The 12,182-nt window shown below is 42.5% G+C and overlaps 1 protein-coding gene across 4 annotated transcripts in view; it reads left to right on the plus strand.

Annotated features, from left to right (window-relative positions):
• Nucleotides 1-12,182, plus strand: part of MYO9A (myosin IXA) — a 194,739-nt gene that overhangs the window by 130,742 nt on the left and 51,815 nt on the right. For all 4 annotated transcript variants that reach the window (XM_035335640.1, XM_035335643.1, XM_035335641.1 and 1 more), the window contains exons 12-14: nucleotides 7,507-7,628; nucleotides 8,830-8,971; nucleotides 9,755-9,950. In XM_035335640.1, coding sequence (XP_035191531.1) covers nucleotides 7,507-7,628; nucleotides 8,830-8,971; nucleotides 9,755-9,950 — 460 coding nt within the window. The remainder of the gene's footprint in view (nucleotides 1-7,506; nucleotides 7,629-8,829; nucleotides 8,972-9,754; nucleotides 9,951-12,182) is intronic.

Below are 12,182 nucleotides of genomic sequence, written 5' to 3' on the forward strand. Positions count from 1 at the left end.
GAGTTTGCTGGCTGTAAGCTTGTATTTTCAAAAAGCTTGTATTTTGGTGGGTGTTGAATCAACTTGTGATATTTTTTAAGCAAGCTGGGGACGATAACTAGGAATGAAGCGAGATGTGGAAGTGGCTTAATTCCTCCTTTCTCACTTTGTAAATGCCGTCTCAAACCAAAGCAGACGGTGCTAGAGCCAAGCAGAATTTCACAGCCTTCTGTTCAGTTGTGAATTTTTGGGAAAAACCTATTTGTACAAAAACCCCGAAGCGTCTGTCTGTTGATGGCATCTGAGCGCAGTGTACGGCATCGGGCGTGGGTTACGGGAGGTTATTCATGAGCAGCCTGTGATGGCAGTAAGCTACTCTGGAAAAAGGATTTTCAGCTGATTTCCCTCTTTAGTTGGGGAATTTTCATGTGGAAACAAGGCTTTCTTATGCCTCGGTAATGAATGTCGTCACATCAGCTTTGGCAGATAAACTCTGGGGGCTTATCTGGCTCCATCTGGGAAGGAAACGAATGAGCCAGTCAGGTTTTCCTCTGCTTTGGGGATTTACTCTAGCATTACAGGCGTTTTCCTCCTCTTGGAAAACAGAAAATGCCATATGGAACCTGCACACAATTCTATGCAAATAACAAATCATTTTGCTTTACATTTCCTTGTTAATCTGCTCTAATTTTGCAGTTGGAGTTGATAAAAACTGGAATAGCACCACATGCTAGGTAGTGGTTTGCCCCCTTGGTTTCACCCTCTTTTTTACCTTCATCCTTGCCCCATCCTAAGGAAAGAGGAGAGAACACTGTGCCTGATGGGGACATGCCTAAAAGAGATGAAGTCCCAGATTTGAGGGCCTTTCACACATTTCTCTGCTTTCTAAACCAGCTTTGATAGCTTTTGCATCTGGATCACGAACAGCTCCAAGTCACGTACCTCTGCACAGCTCAGGAACAGCACAACGAGTGTGGGCTTTCTGATGGGACGAGAAGGAGAAGGTGCAAAACCATTTCAGCAACAACCAACCTGTCACCTTCTCTTTGTCAGGGCTCTTTGGGTTATAAATGTTATCTTTTTGGGCTGCTTCCCAGTCTGCACCTTACAGCGGTAGCTGTGCTGCGTGATACGATCGTATTGTGGTCACCAAAGTTCTCAGATGTTCTGTGCTTGTGGCTTGCAGGCTGGGCACTTGAATGCCCAACACGCTGCAGACATGTTTAGATTGTGACAAATTTTTGACCTTTGATACCGTCAACAGGGCAACAAATTCCATACGTCGTGGAAACCCTCCTGCCTTTGTATTCAGGCCTGAATTTTTCACTACCTTTTGATTTGATTTCCCACTGCCTTGGTTTCGTGCTTTAAGACAGATGGGAAACTTCTGTTTATTATGTTTTCTTCATGCTGCTTTTTGTTTTGTATTTATATCACGTCTCTCCTGCTTCACTTCTCTGATTTACGCGGTCTCAGGGTTTCCATGCTCCCCTTCTGTAAGCTTTTCAAGCGCCAGTTCACTCCCTCTGACCATCTCTTAATTTCACCTTATGGTCTGGGGAGCAATAGCCCCCTTTAATTCTGCTTTTTAGCATTTGGTGTCCCTTACTGTTGACCGTAGCTGGATGTGGAGCAATTCCTAGTTGTTGCAAGACTTAGATTATAAATGTGTTGTTCTCCTTGGAGGAAATGAATTTAGTTCTGATGCTGAAAGCAGAAGTGAAAATCACAAGCATAATCTTTTTTCTCGCTCATCCTGGAAATTGCAGAGACAGAGAAGAGAGAAATGACACATGTTCAATATCAGTTCGTTATTCTGCACTGTGTCCTTGTATACTGGCATAAGCAGTTCCTTCAGTGTTTGCACTCTGGTCAGCTGTAGGCAGGCAGTGCTTCTCTTTAATACTGCTTAGCTGGTTGCTATATTCCCTTTAATTTTCAACACATGAAGATTTTGGAAATTCTGCCACGTTCAGTTTATTTGGTACCCCAAATTTTACAAGCTTATACTTCTCAAATAATGTCATGTTGAATTCAGTAGACTTGGGCTGTCATTCTGTGTGTGTTTCAACATCAGGACTCTTATTTTTATTTTTCTTCTACTTGAACATAGCAAATTATCTTTTGTGTCACAGCATTCAGATCAGTCTGAGCATTTTAAGCTCTCAAAAATGCCTTGCAAGCAAGAAAAATTCAAAGAGCCAGCTCCTTGCTTAGCCACATCTTTCTAAATATTGAATGCAGTTATGAAGTGCACACATAAGTATTTTTTTTCCCTAGTGAGAGGTGAGATGAAGTCACTGACCCCCTTCTCCCCCGAGCTTCAGCTGAGGCCAAGTCCATCTTATGCAACCTTGCTGCCCGGGCTGCGTTAGCGAGCTCGCCGATGCAGCTATGGCAACAAAACTCTGCTCCGTCACTTTGGGTTACGTCGCTTGAGAAGCCCTTGCACTTGTGCCAGCAGAACAACTCCGTTCGCTGACACGTGGTGTGCGTCCCCACGGGTGCCCTGTCACCGCGCCAGCCTGGCCAAAACAGCAGAGGAGCTTCTAGAGGCAAAATTGGCATGCAGTCATCTTTGCGTGGGTGCTTGAGAGGAGAGCAGTCAGTAATTTCTTGCCTGATGGGGTTAAATACGGAGCTGCTGGACTCTGTGAAACCTGAGTGCGTGCTTTTGGCTCGTTGCTCAATTCCTTTTGCTGAGTTTTGTGTTTGGGAACTCAGAGCACGGCCAATGCTCCGCACTCCTCTCCAGAGCCTCCTCCTCCCAGCAGAGCAGGTTTCAGTGGGCTGGGAAGAGTAAGGCTGTGCATTTTTACTCCCCTTCTGTGCCAAAAACAGGAATCAGTGGCCGTTACTGCACTAGAAAGTTTTGCAGATCCTGGTGATGTTGATGGTTTGTTTGGTTGTTGATAACCGACGTGCTGTCAGGGGTCCTTGTTGTAAGTTGGGTTTTTACCCGCAGAACTGATATAATTGATATAATTGATGCTGGCAAAAGAACTGAGACCTGTGCTTCCATCAAGGAGCCAGGCGGACAACAAACCCTTGGCACCGCCGTTTGTCAGCATCAAACCCTTCCCTGCCCACCCATACCTCCAGGTGCTGAGAAATGAACCCGGCCGAGATGGCTGCAGGGAGTCTGTGGTGATCCGTGGATGTGCTGTGTAAATGCTGCGATTCACCTTCCCGTAGCGTGTCATCCAGCAGCCAAGCACCGTGATCAATGATCTGTCACTCCTGGCTGCTGGATCAGGATGGAGAGATGCAGATGTTATCATCCCCAGGCGTCTGAGAATACCCTGTGTGTTGTTGACTCACTTCTTAGAGCACAAAAATATGGAAATTTCTTCTCCAGCCACTGTCAGACAGAGCTGTGGTCCCACCATCAGGAAGGACAACGGGCTGTCGGTGGGATGCACAAAGGTCTCTGTGGAGCTGTGGTCCTGCTTCTGCAAGGCATGGTGCTCTTGGCAAAGCTGCAGGGAGCGATGCCTGTCTTCATCCACATCCTCTGCTGCAGGATGCTGCTGGAGGGGCCACACGTGGACAGGCGACATCGCAGGTCGTTCCTTCTGCTGAGAAAAGCGATTTTGTCCACTCTTACTCAGGGATGATAATTTGGCAGTCCATGCAAGAGTCATCCAAACAGGCCTGGAGTTCCCTGGGTAGCTGATTTTGGATATCAAGTAGGTCCTGAGACATTGTTTCAGAAGAACCCTGTTGAGAATGGGATATGGCCATGTCTTATCCTTTAGACAAAGGAAATTTTAATTTGTCTCTAAAAATAACTTAGTTTTAATTTGAAGTATAAACTGTAGCAGATTTTTAATTGCAAGGTGTTAATCTCTGGTATGAGAGTTTTTCTCTTGGAATGGCCTTACACATGTTTTATTTCATCTTCATCTCAACCGTATGTTTGTTAAATGAAAACCTGATGTTGGTTTGCTGTAATTCCTTCATCTTCAAGTGCTCTGTGAGGACCCCGCATCCATCAAAGGAGGGCACAGACTTCGTTGTGGTACTTAGAGATGAAGGAATTTTTGGAGGTAGCTTTTAAGGATGTCTCCCAAATTCTTCAGGAAGACAGTCACTGCTGTATTGAAGATCAGTAACTGAAACTTAAGAGAGTAAATTTAACACGTACATATGGACAGCAAGGATCTTCCTCCAAAGCTGCTGTTTTTTTATGCACAATTTTAATCGTGTTCTACAGGCCAGCAAAGGTCCAAGAAGTTATATTGGTAGATCACAAAATCATAGCTATTTCTCCTGGGCTGTGACTCCTAAAGACAACCAAACTGATAACTGGAGAAATGCTAGGAAAAAAGAAATAAAGGGAACTTTTTTTTCCACTTGTGCTTTGGAACAAATGCTCCGGTGTAGTTACTGCTGCGTATACGCCTGTCCTGAAATGAGAGCTTACATCCGAGCTCTTGTGGAAAAGGTTGTTCTTTGAGGACTTTAATCCCAATTCATATTTGGCCACTGCAGCCAGAAGTTGAACTGGGGATGGAAGGGAGGGAGCAACAGATGGACAGATGTGGGGAATAAATCCACGGCCTGAGAGTGATGGGGAAAAAATAGCGAAGGAGAGCACGTTTTTAGCCAAAATTCTGCAGTTGAGGAAACTGAGGCCAGGAGGTACATGATGTTTTGTCTCGGGTCACGCACACACTGTGGCAGAGCTGAAGAGGAGCCTGAATAAGTGGAGTTCTGGTGCAAGCATTAATCATTAAATATTTTTTCCCCAGCTAGTAACAGTGACAAGCAACTTGAAGTGTGAATAATCTGATAAACCACAGTATACTCAGTGGTATTTTTTGGTCATTTACTGAGGTCTATTAAGGAAAAACAGCTAGCATTGCTAATTAGTAATTTTGTACTGATCTTTGGATTAGCAGAACTTTTTAGGAAGAATTTCACAGCAACGTCATCTGTGCAGCTGCCGGCCATCCCATGCAGAACAGCGTACACCAGCTGAAATGGCTTTCAGGAAAACGTGTAGAGCAGAGCAATGGCATGTGCCCAGTTTAGGTTTATGCAGACTTAAAGCTCTAGGTGATTTTTTTGGGGGAAAAAAACCACATGTAGAGCTCCTTTTTTCATAATCAGCACTCATCACAGCAACTTTTATCGCTGCCTGGGTGCTCAGTGCTGCAGAAAGGACCTGTCCTGAGCAGGCAAAGCTGGGGCTAATGGACCCTGCATCCCATTAAGCAGCTGTCAGGAGCAGGCGGCTGATGAATGGTGCTGGCTCTCGTTACCATTGCATGCATCGCCGTCTCTCCCTCCTGAATCACTCAGGAAAAGCTCACGCTTGCTCAAGAAATAGTCATTATTCTACAGTTGGCAGGATTTCCAAATAAGTATATTTTTTCAGTGCCTATAGTTTAGCAGGGACCTGTGAAAGTCCTGCTGTTCTGCGTGCCTGCCGTGTTCTGGTTGCTCCACAGAGACCTGAGATGCAAAAACAAATACAAAATTCATAATGCAGAGTTGTTGCTTATTGTTGGGAGTTTTGTTCCAGTGGGTGGGATGTGTTCTGTTTTGAACACAGGAGGCTTTATCCTCCATACTTCACTGCGATTGCTGAGGGAAACTGTTCTGGTTGTTCACTGTTGTCTGTCAGCACAGCGGAGCTGGAAGGGGTTTATAGCCTTGACAGTCTTCCAAAAGAGTATTTTTACTGTCAAAAGCATCAGTTGGTCAAAACTGGGAAAGGTTTGCCAGGAGCATCTCCTAGGTTTGAAGTGAGGTGTGTTTGCTTTTCAGAACATAATAGTGGTTTCCATTTCCAACTCTACCATTTTCAAAATTCTTCTGCACATGCGCACCTATGCATGCAATGGGTGGTTTTGTTGTGATGCTATATGAAGCCTCAAATACTGAATTCAGCATACAGCTTGATTGGCCTGGGGTGAATGTTTTCAGAATTTCAGTTCCTGAGATTTGGGGAAAAGCTTTTTCTCATGGCAATGGAAAATCGCCCTCCACCTTCTGTGTGTAGGTGCAACATTTCTAGAAACATTTATTGACTGTGGGGATTCTGAAATCTGTTCCTTTAGAACACTTTCTACTTAAAAAAAAAAACCTTGAAAATCTCACTCTTCTGAGGTTCAGTTAAGTAATAAAACCAAGCCAAGCCTCAATCTTGAGCATCATTACATGATTGATATTGAATACCATTGATCGTGACATACCTTGACTTTTTTTTTTTTTAGCAAAAAATTCATTGTGGGATGTCCCAAAGCTCTCTAGTTCCTTGAAATAATGTATGAAGGGTTTGTGCTAATTTTGGATAAGACACGTTGGATAGTTGGAAGAATATACTTATTTTTTAAAGTTTGCACTCAACAGTAAAAGCAGAAGGAGCAATAAAAATGAATTGGGTTGGTATAAATGTGCACATTGTTAGTGCAACTGAGGAGATTTTTTTTCTCTTTTTTTTTTTTTTCTCCAACTCTATCATCATAACATCTTACAGTAGAGAAGTAAAAATGCAGCTTGGAGTGGAGATACTTTTTCCAGCACATGGAGTAACACACATTTTCAATATCACTCTTTTGAGAGTGAGTCACAAGTTGTTACTTAAAAGCATATGATAAAGATTATGATTTTTATGAGCAGAGCAGTTCTACTTTCTTCCAGATGCGCTAAAATAATTTCTCCAGAAGACTTTTCTAGGTAATACAGTTGCAGATCCATCTTGGCGGAGATAAACTCTTACAGAAGAGCAAGGATCGGAGTTGTCTGGCAGAAAATAAATTGCTTGCTCTTTTTCCCCAGCGTGAATCTGGGGACAGACCCTCATTTTTACTGTAAAGCCTCGTGGCTCTGCTGACATGGGAGTGGTGATTTATGCTCGCTGGAGACCCCTCTGTTAGCCTTTATAGCACCAGCCATTAATATTGTTAGATACAGAAGGGGAGAGCCCAGTCAAGCAGGAAAGGGAGTTATACTGCTTTTTCCATGTAATTAAATAAATGTATTGTACTACCATTTTCTTTCAGTAATTTTGTGTGCACTTAATGCTGCCGTAGTAGTTTCCTGAGGTTGATATTGCTGTCTCGTATGATGCTTTAATGGCAAGTCAGGAAAAGGAAAGCAATAAAAAACAATGTGTAGCATGCCATACATCTTCACTAGGCATGGCGTGCAACATAGCTAGCCTACCTCAGAGAGAAAGCAGGTAAAAATTAGAATTGTTTTTTTATTGCAGTTTAAAGAAACGTAGGGTCAAAAGTGATTTTTCTTCCCAAAAAGAGCCAACCCTGCTATCCATGAAGCAATTTTAAAGATTGCTGCACCTGAAATTGTAAAATGCCATGCAGTTCCCTGTGATTGAAGTTGTGGAGGTGGTCCAGTCCTATTTTCTTCTGTATCAGAAAAAAAATGATGGCATATTAATGGAAGAGAGGTTTGGTTTGCTAAATGATGCATCGCTTTCTTTGAAACCCTTTAGCCTTATGATTTTTTTTACTTGCACTCAATATCATTGTAACATCTAATTGTCCTTCTTTGTAGGAGGAATACAGAGCAGAAGGGATTAGCTGGCACAACATCGACTACATAGACAACTCTGGCTGCATAAACCTTATCAGCAAGAAGCCGACGGGCCTGCTCCATCTGCTGGATGAGGAAAGCAAGTAAGTGGGAGCTAGGAGGGATGCTGAACCTGCCCCTGAGTCAGGGCTGATATTGCCCTGCATGGAGTCCCACATGAGCAGGGCAAAGAAATGCTATGCCTTAGTAGAGGGGAAACATCCAAAAGTGGTGTTTCTGCTAATGGTGTTTGATCTTCACCTAAGAAGACTTTATCCTCAAGTCGTATCTCCTCTTGTGATTTTTCTCAGAAGGATGCTCTTAGCCATCTGGGCTGATTTATCCTCTTAGGTCTCTTGTTTCCAGAGTGGTAACACAAAATAGTAAAGAATCAGCAAGCTAAGTTAAGTCCCTGACAAAATCATAATTAAAATTATATTTCAGTAATTTCCTCTGTTAGAGGGAAGGACAAAGGCTGCCTTTGCTTTGCTTCTATCTCCCTCTCTTGGGATGGTAACAACATGAAGATGCTTGAAGTTAAACAGGGTGAATGGAGAATCCAAGAGTATGCACTAAAGCTGTACGGATGTTGTTATTCAGCTATAAGGTGGCTTCATATATTCAATCCTAATTTAAGCCTGAGTGAACCAAAGGCACTTTTACATAAGGATGGCCCTTCTGTAGGGTTTGATGCACATCAGGGATGCAGCTAAGAATCACACACTCAAGTGTTTGTTGTGAAATGCCCCTCATGTTGCAGGTTTACGTGAGGTTTGAGGATGAAGAATTGGCTTGCAGTCACCAAGAGGCTGGGCTCACACTCTCTTTTTTCATTCCTCTTTCCTATGCCAGGATCAGTTGACTAACTCCCGTAATTGAAGTTGCATTTGTAGGTAAAATGTCTCAGGATTTCCTTGACACACAAATTCCCCATAGACCTAGGACTTAGCATTCAAAGCCTCAAAACCAATGACAGAAACATTGAACTTCGCATACATGCAGCTACCTCAAAGAATTTACATGCAATGGGAGTACAGTGCAGTATCCCTCAATAAATATATGCCTATTTATACTTTTATAAGTGATTTCAGACCACTACTAAGTCAATTAAGAGTTCTTCAGACACCATGTGTATCTTGTATTTGTATATAACCATTGACAGCATACAAAATAGCACTCTGTGTGTGTTTAGCATCTGCAAGCACTGAAGTGGAGGCTCGGAATATTTCTATTTCATATTTGTGGTCAAGGAAGAAGTGAAGTTCTTTCATTGTGTTTACAGCTGTCCTCTTTAATTCTTTCCAGCTTTCCTCAAGCTACCAACCAGACTCTGCTGGACAAATTTAAGCGTCAACACGAAGGCAACTCCTACATTGAATTTCCAGCGGTGATGGAGCCAGCTTTCATCATCAAACACTATGCAGGCAAAGTCAAGTATGGAGTGAAGGTCTGTCACCCAGCTGTTCCCCAGCGGTTGCTTTCATTTAAAGCATCTTGTTATGGGATGGAGAGCACCAAAGGCTCTGTAAAGATGTTTTGAAGAGTACTTGGCTAGAGAAAAGAAGCAGGCTTTGGGAGATAATTGTTTGGTGAAAAGCTTGGCTAAAATATGCAAGGGGAAGGTGGTGGTGGGGATTGTGTCTTCCTGTTATCTTCCATGTTGCAAACTCTTGGTATTTTGGAGAAGAATTAAGGACATGCACTCAGGCTGATGCTACGCCCCACCAATGCATTGAAATTTGGTATTTGGTAGCATTTTGGGGCTTGGTTCATCTAGAGAACGTAATATTTTTTACTGTTTCATCATTAGCCTTAGAGCATAAAGGTTATGTGAGCACAGGTCTCAGCATCTCAGTGATGCAGGTAATTTTAAAATCCCGTGCAAATGGGGTCAAATGTTGACCCCATTTACCTGCATGCCAACTGAGTTATTAGCAGAAGGATTTTTGGTGGGAAGATGAACTTGTATAAGAAACTGCATTGGTATTTACAACTGCAAATCTGTAATCATGCTTTTGATTCAATAATTACACATGAGAAACTTAAGCATCATCTCTGAGATGCTTCAGGGAGCAGTGCCTTGGAATAAAACATTTATTCTCTGGAGATAAAGAAGCCTCTGATATACAGGCAGAAAAAAGTTAAAAGCATGACTCAGTAGTCCTGTTCCTTAGTGTGTCTTGCAGATATTCTTTATTTCACTCCTTTCTCCTCGTTTCTTTCTCCCTAGGATTTTCGTGAGAAAAACACAGATCATATGCGTCCAGACATCGTAGCTCTCCTGCGAAGCAGCAAAAATGCCTTTATCTGCGGGATGATAGGAATTGACCCGGTAGCTGTGTTCCGATGGGCAGTCCTCCGGGCATTTTTCAGGGCAATGGTTGCTTTTAGAGAGGCCGGGAAACGATACATTGAGAAGAAAACTGGTAAGTGAGCCAATTTCCTGAATCAAGTGTGTATTTTCCACCAGTAGCATGGATCTAATGTTACTGCAATATTTTAAATTGCCAGACTGACTTATCAGGAGTTAAAAATGACTACCAGAAATGTTTAGATAGCTGATATCCAAAAGTTACATTTACAGTTGTGTTTGCAGTAGGATTTTAGCACTCTAAGAAAAGATTAATTTTATTGCTGCTCCAACTTTTCCTTTTTTTGTAGGATGCATGCATAGGAAATCCAGAAAGATTCAAACAGAAGCACAAAAATTATTCAGCAAATTAGGCAAATTCTTTTTAGTTAGGAGTTCTTCAGCTTTTAAGGTTACATCTGGAAGAAAATGGGACGTAATTCTTCTTTAGAGTTTTTCAAGCTGTTCACCCTTTGAGCTGAAAGAGAGCGTGTCTCTTGTCAAGCAAAATTCATTGTTTCGCAGTCATGCAGAACCACCTTTCCGTCCTCATGCAGAACACAGGGGCATTAAATTAAAGGAAAGTAATGGTGCATCATCATGCTGTGGCAGGCAATACTTGGCTGTGCTTTTAGAACATTTCTCTGCATTAAAGCAATTTTGGGAAGACGGGTACAAGCTATTACTATTAATTTCCACGCACAAGGGGGCTTGAAATTCATGATGAAATTAGAGCATCAGCAGGGAAAGCGTCAGCTGAGTTAAAATTAAGCACAAAGCTGCCCCATTCATTTTTAGTTTGAGACATGGTGAGGTGTGCGTCAGGAGAGCCAAGGGATGAGAATCATAGATAGGGAAGCTGTGCAAGCAGGAAGAATAATTTTCTTGTTTGGGGAGAATAATACCAGCCTCTTGGTCAAATACCAAGAACAGCAGGAGACAAAACCAGCTTTCAGCTATTGAGGCTCTCCCCCAAACCGCTCTGGAGGGGAATGAGAAAGGACATTTCTCATGAACCTGTGTCTGCCTGGCACATCAAGACAGCACTTGGACATCGGTGTTTTGCCATGCTAAAAGGAGGGTGGCAGGGCCGTTTCACACCGCAGCCTCCCTGCACATTGGAGCTTTCTTGAAGCTTCTCGTTGTCACTGGGAGAAAGGCCGCTCAAATGAGTTGGCTTTGAAAATCTCAATTTGCATTTTCCTAACATCACCTCTTAATCTTTCACAAATCCCAGGCTGAGCTACAGCAAGCTGTTTGAGGAAATCATGCATATATATATATATATATATATATATATATGTATGTATGTTCAGGCTCTGAAAGTAAGAGCCTCTTCCCCTGCTGGTTTCAAGCTCTGCTTTGCTTTCGCTGCCTCTTGCTGTGCTTGTCTCCACAGCCAGCTTTCTGCCTTCCCAGCCTTGAGTTTGTGGCAATGACTTGCTTGTATCTATATAGATCAATGTATAGATATAAATCCAAGTCCAGGAGGTTTTCAGACAATTTTGGAAAACGCAGTTCTTGCACCACCTTCTTTTTCCAACTAACCAGTACCCAGTAATGGCTGAGACAATTTCAAGCTTTTTCTGGCACACAGTGCTGCTATTTTATCTGCCTTAGATCATTTGGACCACTTTCAAGTGTCATTGTCCCACTTTTTGCTTCAAAGCCTCTATTTTTTCAAAGTTAAAAAGACAGAAAAGGAAAAAAAAAAAAAAAAAAAAAAAGAATCCTCAAAATGATGGATAGATTAGGTTCACATTAAACTTCCTGATAATCCTCTGACATTTTATATGCTGAATTTCTGCCCATGTGCAGGATGTTACTGAATAATTTCTGAATTGGGAAAGTGTCGTGGAAATTCACCTTCTGTAGACAGAAGTAATGGGAAGAGTTTACCTAAAGCTAATTCCTGTGATGAGGTAAACCTTAATCTGTCAGAGAACATCTGTTGCTTCCCCTCCAAGCAATGGCTGAGCAGGGGCAGTGACAGTGCCTGGGTCTCTGCAGAGGACGTAGCTGGTACAAAATCCCATCTGTCTTGCAGAAGCATCCCAAAGCAAAGGGCTTTTGAGGAGACGTAGCTGAGCAGAAAGCTTGGCCAGTATATAGGACTATCAACCCTCCTGCTCCCCAAAATAATGCTGAAAAGCCACAACATGACGCTTTGGACGGGGCACCTACAGCAGAAGGCATTTATAAATTATTAAAGAGTCACTTGGCACTAAAATTACCTGGTAATTGTTCTGGAAAATGCAGGCAACTGAAGACAGCATATGTTTTAAGTTTATTTTATTTTTACCAAAAC

Source organism: Oxyura jamaicensis, chromosome 10 (genome assembly GCF_011077185.1).
Source record: "Oxyura jamaicensis isolate SHBP4307 breed ruddy duck chromosome 10, BPBGC_Ojam_1.0, whole genome shotgun sequence".
NCBI classification, from domain to species: Eukaryota; Metazoa; Chordata; class Aves; order Anseriformes; family Anatidae; genus Oxyura; species Oxyura jamaicensis.